Source organism: Podarcis cretensis (assembly GCF_951804945.1).
Source record: "Podarcis cretensis genome assembly, chromosome: 6".
Classification (NCBI taxonomy): Eukaryota; Metazoa; Chordata; class Lepidosauria; order Squamata; family Lacertidae; genus Podarcis; species Podarcis cretensis.
Window position 1 is genome coordinate 42,760,709 of NC_137175.1, and position 12,189 is coordinate 42,772,897.

At 42.2% G+C, this 12,189-nt stretch overlaps 1 protein-coding gene and 1 long non-coding RNA gene across 2 annotated transcripts in view; one reads left to right on the forward strand and one right to left on the reverse strand.

Annotated features, from left to right (window-relative positions):
• The first annotated feature begins 472 nt into the window (after window positions 1-472).
• The window catches only part of DSTYK (dual serine/threonine and tyrosine protein kinase), a 38,325-nt gene continuing 26,608 nt past the window's right edge, over window positions 473-12,189 (forward strand). Inside the window, exon 1 of the mRNA XM_079979058.1 lies at window positions 473-930. Coding sequence (XP_079835184.1) covers window positions 633-930 — 298 coding nt within the window. The 5' untranslated portion in view covers window positions 473-632. The remainder of the gene's footprint in view (window positions 931-12,189) is intronic.
• Window positions 4,622-12,189, reverse strand: part of LOC307218156 — a 40,834-nt gene continuing 33,266 nt past the window's right edge. The window contains exon 3 of the long non-coding RNA XR_013839832.1: window positions 4,622-4,780. This is a non-coding gene — a long non-coding RNA (uncharacterized lncRNA). The remainder of the gene's footprint in view (window positions 4,781-12,189) is intronic.

A 12,189-nucleotide genomic window follows, 5' to 3' on the forward strand; every position in this document is an offset into this window, starting at 1 on the left:
GCCCTTTATATGTCCAGCTGTCCTTTGTCAACAAATTGTCCCTTTTTTGTGTTGAATATATGGTAATTTATGGACCTAATAGGTATCTAAAGCCATTTGGCGCTGTTGCTGTATGCAGGTTTTATTTTATTTGTTATTGATCTTATATTTTGGAAATGTACATCCAGATTCCCCTCCCCCCCGCCCCGGAGAGTGGGGCCTGAACTATATTGTAACTTGTTTAGCTTATACGTAAATCCGGCACTGATCCTTTGACTTGTAAACTGAAGTGGGGAGTCTCCCGGTAGAAGACTACAAATCCCAGAGTGCCTTTCGGAAAGGCCCTCACCCGCCCTCCAAGAGGGTGCAGTTCCGCTACGCTGCAACAAGAGGGAAGCGGCGACTACATCCCCCACAGTGCAAGGCGAGGCAGCGCGTGGAATGGGGTCCGCCCCCGGCCGCCGCCGCCGCCACCTCCCCGCCAGAGCGCCCGGATAAAGGTTCCGTTCCGTGCGCAGTGCGGCTCGGTGCGACGCTGCTGGCAGAGGAGGAGGCCGAGCCCGTGGCCCAGGCGGCGCCAGAACAGCCTGGCATCCCCCGAGTCGCCGCCGTGGTGGGGGGAGAGCTCTGAGGCGGACGCCGCCGCGGGCGAGATGTCGGGGGGAACGGGAGGCCCCTCGACCCGGGGCTCCGGCGGCGGCGGCGGCGGGTTGAGCCGCGAGCTGTGCCGCACCTTCGGCCATTACAACCGGCACCTGGCGCGGCTGCAGCACAACCTGCGCGAGACGAAGAAGTTCTTCCGCGACATCAAGTACTCCCAGGGCCCCGGCGCTGCCTCTGCTGCCGCCGCCGCCACCCCTGGGCCGGCCGGGGAGGAGCTGCGGCCTCAGCAGGAGCAGCCCTCCCCCGATATCTGTGCCCCTGTTGGTGAGGGTCCCTCGCTGCAGGCCGGTAAGGAGCTCGGGAGAGGAGATGGGGGGGGCGTATCGGGGGAACCGGGCGGGTCGGCGCGGAGGGAGGAGGAGCTTCCGCATTTTGTGTTGGGTCTCTGCCCAAATCTCAGGGATATTCCTCTACCTTTTAAAAAAAATGCATCAAGGGAAACTCCAACCGGTGTGGCTTCTTCCATCACTGAAGCAGTGTGGGGATGGCACTCAGTGGGTGGAATTCCCTCCTCTTGGGGAGCCCTTGCAGTCTGGTCTTGTGCATCTGCACTCGCGAGTAACTCTGGCTGAGTTCGCCAAGGTGCTAGAGCTGCAGGGTTGGGAGAAAGCTCCGTTAAATTCCGTAGGACTTGCTTTGGAGTACACATGGTTAGGACTGTACAGTTGTTGCTCTCCCTATCCCCCCAGGTAAGGCCACATCTGCACCATACAGCTAAAGCACATTTATACCACTTTAGCTATCATGGCTCTCCCCCTACCCCCCAAAAAAGAATACTGGAAATTGTAATTTACCACTCACAGAACTACCATTTCCTCAAAGAACCCTTAACAAACCACTGTTCTCAGGATCACTTAATGGGGGGCAGTTAAAGTGGTATAAGACTGCTTAAAATGTATGGTGTGGATTAACAGAAGATTGACAGCAGGGAGAGGCCTGCTGGGGCAGAGCTGGAGAACTATGGCTGCCCAGATGTTGCTGGACTGCAAGTCCTATAATCTGTGACCACATGCTATGCTCATGGCTCTGTATCTGGCATCCATGTCTGTGGGTGACTGCAAGGTATGTGGAGGGGATCCTGGCTTTTCCAGAGGGAGTGGAAAAAGGCAATTGAGAGGCCTTTAGGTAGCCAAGATGAAGAGGGAGGTAGCCGAGAAAAAAAGGTGATTATTCAGGAGTAATTATAGGAATCCTTGAAGGTTGAAGGAACTAGTAGTTGACAGGTGGCTGCTGTTTGAAGCTGCCCAGAACCCAAGAAGAATTCTGCTATGCACAAACAAATGACATTGGCTGCCCTTTAAGTGTTTGGCATCTTGGCTTTGAATAAGAATTTGGTATGGCACTGTTGCCACCCCCATATATGCCTTTTGGATTGAAGATTACCATCAGTGACTGCTTTAAGTGCTCTCTTGTGTTAGGCTCTGCCTATACTCTACTAAAATGTAAGAATTTTATGTATGGTAAGCTACAAACTAATATAGTCCCGTCCCCCCCACCAAACAAACCCCAGGATGGATAGCAGAGAGAAGTTGCTTCTGAGGCAGGTTTATTGGAGCGTGAGTCATTGTGGTCAGCAGCCTCCTGTATGTCTAAGCAATAGCTTGATGTTTATTATTAGTATTTTAATTTCTCAGTATGCATGCTGGTGTAGCTTGTTGCCCCAACTTCTTCACTGTACTCTGAAATACTGTGATTCTGGTCTCTGTTGGTGAATGAGAAGAAATGCTCCTTGAGATGGAAGGAAACAAATGTTCTGAGGTTGGACTGCATTGAAATATGCTGAATGAAGTAGCAGTGAACTAGAAATGCCATAGATGTGATTGGACGGAATGATCTGGATGGACACTAGAGGTTTGTAAATGAGTAACGGAATCAAAACTGGTTCTGAGAATGAATAAAATAAGACAAAAATTGGAATGAGGATCCGAATGGATGTGTGATTGGAATGCATGACCTGCCTCTTCAGGAAACAAGTGGCTTGCTACACAGGCTGTTGGCCCTGAACTTGTAATAAATCTGCACCTAGTTGAAATGGGATTCTTCTTATAGAGACGTTTTTAAATGTGTTTGTCAAAACAATCAGATGTTTTCTGCTTTCTGATTCTGCCCTACAGCTTTAACTTTCTAGGTACATTTCCCCACTCTTTCATTGGGAAGTTTTGTACAAAGTGCTTTTAAAAAATATTAGATCAGAAGGAGTTGGCAGAAGCTTTAAGTTGCAGTCCTATTTACACTTGTGAGTAAACCAGCTGTTGATGTGCCAATTAAATAGGGATGCAAAGAAATTAGACATTTTTGAGCTTTTTCTGAGGAAAATCAGCAAAGACGACACTGACGTTGACTGCCATACGTCTAGATTTTCCCGCCCAGACACTGGTTGCAGCTACAGTATTCTGGATATGTCCGGATGTATGGCAACCCTTAAAAAAAACTTGTTTTTTTGTGTATGTCTTTGGATATATTATAGTTGGCAAGTTTTGACTGATACTGATATAATACCTGAAATGTTTTATTTACAAAGATAAATAATACAAAGATACATAGTAATGGAAATGTAGGTGTCTACTTATGCCTTGGTTCCTTCTGGTTTTGCAGTTGTTAAGAAGCATTAGGGCTGTTTTATACTTTCGGATTTCTACCATGCTATGGTTTCTGGGCACCGGCAATTATGCAGCAGAATAGCATGAATCAGAACTGCACTGTGATACATGATGGCAATTGTTTCTGTTATTGAAACACTTTTTTATTTTTGGAGCAACTGTAATCAAACTCTCAGATATATGCAAGTTCACACATCTAGTCCAGCCCCATGCAATGTAGGAACCACAACTGAAGCATCCATGACAGATGGCCATCCAGCATCTGTTTAAAAACCTTCCTCTGATCCACTGTCTAACAGCTCTTACTGTCATGAGGTTCTTTCAGATGTTTAGTCAGAATCTCCTTTCTTGGAACTTGAAATTGAATTGAAATTGGTTCAGGTCTTACTCTCTGGAGCAGCAGAAAACAAGTTTGCTCCAACTTCCATATGACAGTCCTCTGGATAGCTGAAGATGGCTGGTATATCACCCCTCAGCCTTTTCTTCTCCAGGCTAAACAGATCCAACTCCCTCAACTGTTACTCATAAGTCTTGGTTTCCAGACATTTTATCTCTTTGGTTGCTCTCCTCTGCACACCAGAACTGGACACAGTACTGGTCTGACAAAGACAGAAGAGTGACACTATTAGTTCCCTTGATCTGGACACTATACTTCTGTTGATACAGTCTATAATAGCACCCCCCCTTTTTTTGCTGCTGCTGCTGCCTCACACTGCTGACTCACGTTAAGCTTGTGGTCTACTAAGACCCCTAGATCCTTTTCACATGTACTACTGGCAAACCAGGTGTTCCCCATCTTATTTTTGTGCAGCTAGTTCTTCCTGCCTAAGTATTGTCCCTACTGAACTTCAAGGTAATATAGAATCCTGATTCCATCTTCTGAGGTATTAGCTACCCCTCCTAGTCTGTTGTCGTCTGCATGTTTGCTTAGCATCCTATCTGTTCCTTCATCCAAGTCATTTATAAAGATGTTGAATAACACTGAACCCAGGACAGAACCCTGTGGCATCCCACTTGTCACTTTTCTCCAGGATGATGAGAAACCATTGGTGAGCACTCTTTGGGTTCGGTCAGTCAATCAGCTACAAATTCACCTAACAGTAACATCATCTAGCCCACAGTTTACCAGCTTCTCCACATGACTGTCATGGGGGACTTTGTCAAAAGCCTTAATGAAAGCAAGATATGCTCCATCCACAGTATTCCTCTGATACACCAAGCTTGTAACTATAAAAAGAAAAGAAAAGAAAAGAAATAAGATTTGTGTGGCATGACTTCTTTTTCAGAAACCTATGCTGGCTCTTAGTAATCACAGTATGCTTTTCTAAGTACTACTCAAATAGTGGCTGTTTAATTACTATTTGTTCTAATACCTTTCCTGGTATTTATGACCGCTTGGTAGTTGCATGGGTCCTCTTCCTCCCACCTGCCTTTTTAAAGATGTAGAAAACATTTGCCTGCCTCCAATTGGCAAAAACTCCAGTATTGCAGTTAGCATACGTTCAGTGTTCTAATGAATGCATGAAACAGACAATATTCTGTGGAAAAATAAAGCACAAGAAAAATTCCTGCCTCATAAACTTCAGCGCTTTCTGAACAAAACAGGAACAAGGCATGGGCTTAAGACACTCCCTCCTTGCCATGTTGTGTTTTGAGATGGTGATTTATATAGGATATGGACAAACAGTACTTATCTGATTCTGTTGTAACCAGAGACCTTGGAAGATAATTGCTGTGGGATTTTTTGGGGGTGGGGGAACACATAAGCCCAAAGGTTGTTTCTTTAGTGGATTGTCTGAACCAAGTTACAGAGGATGGCTTCATAGAATACATTTCTTCTTGCTTGACTTTGGTGAGAAAGCATATACATAACTCTGCATAAAAATTATGCACGTGATTGGAAACTAAGTCATGTGTTCATGTTACAAGATAGGCAAATGATAGTTTCACACATTATTTACATGGTACCGGTAAATCTTATCAGGGAGCTGTTCTTATGGTATTTGATTTGGAAAACCAGGCGCAGCATTTGGGTGATTCATAACATGAAAAGGACCAGGTTTGCAATGTTTAATTATCAGTGTGATTAATCTTTAAACATAGCCCCAGAGTAAATGGTGGAGCAGATGAACAATGACTTGATTTGGGATACTTATAGAAACTGCTGCCATGTAGGATGCATAGATAAAAAATATTTTTACATAATTTGCTTTCAGTTATTATAACTATTGGTTCTTGCTTTAGGAGGAAAGTACAAGAAGGCTTAGCTGGATCTTCACCAATCCAGGCTGGTCTCTATGGAGCTTTCACTGGGTTTTCAACAAAATAAACACTAATAACAAACAAACAGTACAGATCTCATGTTTAGTTATTTTTATAACTCGTCTTAATGTATTATAAGGAAATGTCATACTCAGATGGCACTGATTTCTAAAAGAAACATAATCTTTGGTTAGACTGTAAATTTTGTTTTCTTATGTTTTCTCAAAATGTACCAATGCCTCCTTCAGTGAGGTTCTACAAATGTAAATAGAGTAAAATCTTATCAGTTGGCTAAATCTAAATAATCAGCTAAAAAGCAATTACTTGCTTTATTGTCTTATAAATTTAACATTAAATCAAGATACATTCAGGCAATGCAATGCAAAAATCTAGATGCTGGGTTTATAAAGGAGTAAAGTCATAAAATTAAGTGAAGTTTCTAAAACAGAGATGCTTTGGGACAAAGGAAACCTCTGGGAAAGGATTCAAAATTAGAAAATTAAGCCCCAAACTAATAATAGTAATTGGGAGCTCTTGAAGCTCAAAACCAGTTCAGTATATTAGAATCCACTCAAAACTGGTAACAATGATCAAATAGAATTCTTCTCATGCTTGAACATCTCTGCCAGTAGAATATCTATATATGTTCAGTGTGTGCTGAAATTCTTTTCTTTCATATGACATATGGATGGAGTTAGTGGTGCAAAGACTGTGGTGTCTAGTCTGATAGTGGTATAGGGAGTATACTATGACAATATCCTGGATTGTGAATTAGCATGCACATGCTCTGCTGTGTCTTGATTAACAAAGTCCCAAATGGTACAGAGCCTGTTCTCAAAATGCAGTCCTTTCTGTGGCTTTATGCATTTTGTTTGTAAGCCACCTTATCCCAAAAGGTCAGGGCTGTTTGTAAGCCATCCTCTCTTAAGGTCAGTGTTGGCAACAAACAAACAAAATCCCATAACCACCATATCTGCTGTCTGCAGTGGCCTGTTGAACGCTTGCAGGGCTAGCCTACAGCTTTTGGCTCTATATACACCCCATTTCCCCCTATTTGACTTCTAATCTTGGCAAAGTTTAATGATCCACACCCTTGGTGCAGTGAAATTCTATGGTGAAGAAAACAAGGTTGTGCCGAAAGTTCTTATTCAAGTGGAAACTTATGTAAGTGTTGTGAGTAGAAATAGTATGTGAAGTTGCAATATACTAATAGTAACATATTTAAATAATGCTTAAGTTTGAATATCACACTAGTGAAGGTTTTCTTTTCCCTGAATAAACTTATTCTCAGGAACTGAACCTTAACCCTAGATTATGATTCCTGGGAGCTGAACTGTGAAACATTGCCCATGTAATGTGCAAACCTAATTGAGAACCCACACGTTTTCCTCTGGGATTTGTTGTGATTTTCTTTTACCCCTTTCAATTATCATGTAGAGTTCCCCCGCCCACAAAAAGCTCCCTCTAGCTTTCTTGAAAAGGTGTTTCAGTTTTTTGTTCTAAACTCTTTGCTGTCATCTCTTCTCAAGTTTGTGTAACCTTCCTCTGATTTCAACAGCTTTTTCCTATAGTCTTTGCATAATGAGGGACAGGACTTGAACCTTGCTATCCATGTTATCTAACAATCCATTGCTAGATGTGTGAACCATTAAGGCACTACCCCATTCTCTGCATATTTGGTTATACTTGTGCAAGTGTCTTAGTACTGGCCAAGTTGATTCTTGATGGATATATTGGTGAATCATTAAAGGGACTTGTGAAGTTGCACTGTTGAACTAGAGACACTTTACACATTTGACAAGCAATTGTAATGATGAAAAAATTTGCACTCTGGTTTTTTTCAGCAGTAGAGTAAAAACACACCACCCTTGTCTCAAAACAAGAAGCAGTTGCTATTGTTGGCCATCCTGAAAGAGGAAGCAACCTTACACCAGTCTTGACTCTGCCTTCCTTGAGAGAGCATGTTTAATCTTAGACCTCTATGTTGCACTCCTTTGGGGGTAGGGGTAGTCTGTGTCACCATTAAGAAAAAGAGGTAGAAATAAGCCAATATATATATGTGGACTGTTTCTGGATAAAGTGACTTTTCTTTAAATTTTCAGAGTTGTTAACCTAGTTCAAAGTTTTCATATGAATTAGCCAGATGTTTAACTGAAAATCAATCACAGTCAGTCCATCATTTGAAAAGCAAGACTTTGGAGCCACCTTGCCCCAAAATGGCAACTGACATTCTGTTTTGGTGACTGAAACATAGGTTTAAGGAGCCATTTGGCACCTAGCTTATATATCTGCGCTTCTAACACTGGTCAAGAGGAAGCAGTGGCTAGCTGGCATTTTCTCTGACTCACTATGGCCTTAGTGAGGCAGGGTCAGTTGTGCACCTTGTGCTTGGGGCAGAAGTGATGCACAAGTCCTGATTGGAACTGCTTGACGACAGTGGAGACCAGCGTAGTACCTTAGACTCAGTTGACTGTAAAATGGGGTGAAGCACCAAATACAGAGACAACTCTCCCCCATCCCCATTTGCTCAGTGGTGGTATGACTGCACGGTGGTATGAGAAACTGCAGCCACACTGATATTTCTCCTGCAATCCCCTCAGCAGGGGCCATGGGGCTGAAAGGCATAGCGATCGACCTCTACCTAAATGACCTCTTGGTCTTGACAGCAATTGCTGTTTGTCTCAGGAAGCATTTGTATATGATCAGACATGCAAAGAGCCCCCTCAGACCCACACAACACATTCAGCCTTTTGATAATCACCAAGATGTGGCAAGATAGTTTCCATCAAGGTAGCAGGATACCCGATGCCTGGCTCGCACCCAGAGAGTGCAAGTCTCTTCTCCAAGTTTCCAGGTGGAGCTGGCTCACATTCAGGACCCATGATCCCACTTCATGGATCCATTATCACTACATTATATTTTAACTTCAGAAATATTCTAACTAGGCCCCTTCAGTGGCGGCTTTTTCCTTATCGGATCTTATTTCCAAAGTGCTCTATCTTATGTGAACGTGCTCTACTTGTTGTAACGTGATGTAAACTATTCCTCTGTGCTGCTCATATAGTTATTTTGAGATCAGTTACCTAGTTTCTTCTTGGGAAAAGCAGACCCTTTGCACACTTTTGAAGTGCTGATCACATGTTTTCTCAACTGATGCAAAATGGTTCCTTCAACTAATCCTTTTAGTGTAAGAATTCTTGTTTGTTGACAGCTGGGCACAACAAAAAGTCATTTTCTTAACTGCTGAATTGAGCTAGTTCTTCAGTTGAGTAACTTTGGAGTTATTCAGCCTGTTAGTACGTTAGCAATGGATATGAAAATATTAATATAAGTTTTAATCACTATTCTCTGTCTGTGCTGTTGATCTTTAGCAGAGACGCCCACAGGATTTCCTGGGCCCAGAACATTGTATGTGGATTGCCTCCCCCACCCCCACCCCACAATGTATTGTCAAGAACTGATATTTTTGCACATGCATTTACTATTAAAATCTGTTTTAAAATAAATTACAGTTATATGAATAGGGTGGATACTATTGCAAAGATAAAAGTGGGAGAGCAGGGAGGATAATACACATAATCTCGAGCTCTTGAGTGAGAAAGCAAGATAGAAATATATAATGTCACTCACAGCAGCACCACCGGACCCTTCCCCCCTGCCCCTGGCAACAGACTAACATGGCTGCCCCTCTGGAAATGGATACTTAACAGGCAGTTAAAATATTCATGAAGGATATTAATTAGTGGCAGTCAACCATCTGTCTAGAGACTTATTCATTGGCAGCATCAGGACTATACATGCAGTCAACAAAAATATACTTGCTGTGTAGTCAGACTGGATTACATGTTGCAGCATAGAAGGTTTCTTGCTGCAATGCAGCTTCTGTTTGCCCAGGCATTTTCAGCCAATATCCTTGAACCTATTCTGTGACCCTGAAGATAGAATTCTGACTAGGGTTGAGCTGGGCATTTGACTTGAGCAAACATTGGTCAAATAATGGTCCAGAATTTTATATTTTTATTATAAAAATATTCCAGTAGTCAGTGGTTGGATATGCATGTTGAGTGCAAAACCAAATTCTTTTACAATAATGATTAATGAGTGGAAGTACTACTTAAAAATTGTTGCAGGTAAGGTTTTTTATAAATATAAACAAGTCACTGAATAGTAGTTTGGCTTTATTCCTGGAAAGTTAGGGTCAGCCTACAGTTAATACACTTTTAAAAAGAGAGAGAGGGAGAAAAAAAATAAAAAATAAACCAAGTAACTTGTACATCCAGAATTCAATGTTAAGTAGGCAGCAGGCCAATTGTTCATTTCATTTGCGTCACCTTCAACCAGTTTTTCACCTCCATCATCAAATTTCTCGTCTTATATGTCTCTCACTGTTAGCGAATGGCATAGTAAAAAAAAAAATTCAATTTTTTAAAGAAGTAAGCTTCTATCTACACAGTGGCATTCTGAACTTGATCAAGCATTTGCGGTATCCTTCAACAGGTGAATAAGCAATCAACTGGCAATATTTGTCTGATCAATTGGCTAGTGTACCCATCCTAGACTGGGGAAAAGGTAAATGAAGCTATGACCTGTCTAGAAGAAAAAGTTCACATACCAGCTGAATATTCACAGGGTCTAAAGCTATATGTACCTTACTTCATCTTCATTTTTAATATTGATTTTTCAGGTTTTGCAGAAAACGATCTTGCCTTGCTGAGGGTGTGACTGGGGGCCCTGTTGTCTTAAATGATTTTCAGCAGGGCTCTTTCTGCCACTAAACAATTTTTTCTACTGTACTTCTCTTGCCGTGCATACAAGACACTACTGTGAAGCAGTTTGGCAGTTGACTTGGAACAGAATCGCTCTATGTTGGCTGGGTGGAATAAAACACACAAGCTGTTCTCTTCTGTTCTTCATAATTTTTGTACCAAATACCTTTTGGAAAATATTATGCTTAGGTCAAGAATGTAGTGCAGCATGAGTGAAACACCCTTTTAAAGGCACTGAACATAAAGTTGCTTTTAATATGGACACCTTTACTGAACCTGTGACAGAGTTACTGCCACTTCTATGCCCTGCTGGCTACTTGAAACGAGGACGGGAGATGGGGATGGCAGCTTTTCCTGTTTTCCCTCCTAGCTTTTCTCCCCATACCTACCTGCCCACTCACCTGTCGTCACTGAAATGAGAGGGAATTAACCATGCTATCTCCAGGGCTGGTATAGTTTTGGGACCTGTTGGGGGGGGCATACTGGAGTAATAATGGGCCTTAGGATCCCGAAGACCCATGGACTGTTGGTAGTTCAGCAACTGCAGTGGAGCTTTCTTTTGCTGCATCAGGGAACTCCAGAGATAGAGTTCTGCAGGCTACTATGGCTGCTCAGCCACTCCCAGGGAGCATAGGGTTGCTCCTTAAATTTAAATATTGAAAACACTTTTATCCCATTCTTCAGCTAAAAATACTTCCAGAGCAGCTTTATCAGTTCTAATGGTAAGACTGACCTTGCCCTTAAACTTAGTCTTAAAGGGTTAAGAAAAAGGGATTAGGAGGGAGAAAGAAGGAAAAAAGCACATTGGACACTATTTATTAGTCAAATCAGGCATGGGGAACCTTTGATGCCACTAGGTACTGCTCAACTACTATTCCCATCAGCCCTAGCAAACATGCCCAGTGGCTGAGGATTATGAGAGTTATAGTTAAGCAATATTCAGAAAGCCCAAGGTTTCCCACACCTGAGTTAAGTGGTCAACAAATAATAGTAGTAAAATATGAGAACTTTAAGCTTTCTAAAAGGAGCTGTGCTTAAAGGTGTAAGGCTCCAGTCATAAATACCCTTTAAAATGGAAATAAGAGACCACTGGATTTTTAAAATTCTTTTTGGCATCTTTGAGGAGTATACATAGTACAATGAGACAGTGATATACAAAGGTGAGCTGTTTGTGTTGGACAAGTAAACACTGGAATTCATAGACATCTACTTGTGTGTCACAAATGGAGATAAGGTCTAGGCAGGTTTTCTGTGATATCTTATTCTACAGTTTTCTGATTATTATAAGGTAGACCACTTGGGTTATTATGGGTAAAAAAAACGTAAAGGACCCCTGACAGTCAAGTCCGGTTGCGAATGACTGGTGTTATGGCACTCATCTTGCTTTATTGGCTGAGGGAGCCTTCCTGCCGTGCTTTCGAACTGCTAGGTTGGCAGGAGCTGGGACTGAGTAACGGGAGGTCACCCTGTCGTGGGGATTCGAACCGCCGACCTTCCAACTGGCAAGCCCTAGGCTCAGTGCTTTAGACTACAGAGCCACCTACAATTTACCCTAGTGTTTATGCAAAGAACACAAAATACATCCTCACCCCATGCAGTAATATTGCATATTCAACAATATATGAAAGAAAAAGTGCAAATATACATTATCTTGAACATTATATTTCTAATAATCAAGGAAATCATTTCCCCCAAATTATATGTTCCTCCTTTCATCTTTCCATCTTTCTTTAGTAAGTTTAGACATACCAGGCCATTGACCATATCTTCCTGACCTTGCACAATAGCCATCATTTTTCATTTAAACCTTGGGTTGATAACTTCATTTCGTAGTACTGCATTGATATGGGATGTATGTGGAATGGATACTTGCTGAACTTCTTCCTGCCATGTTGCAAATTAAAGGCTTCTGATTCTTG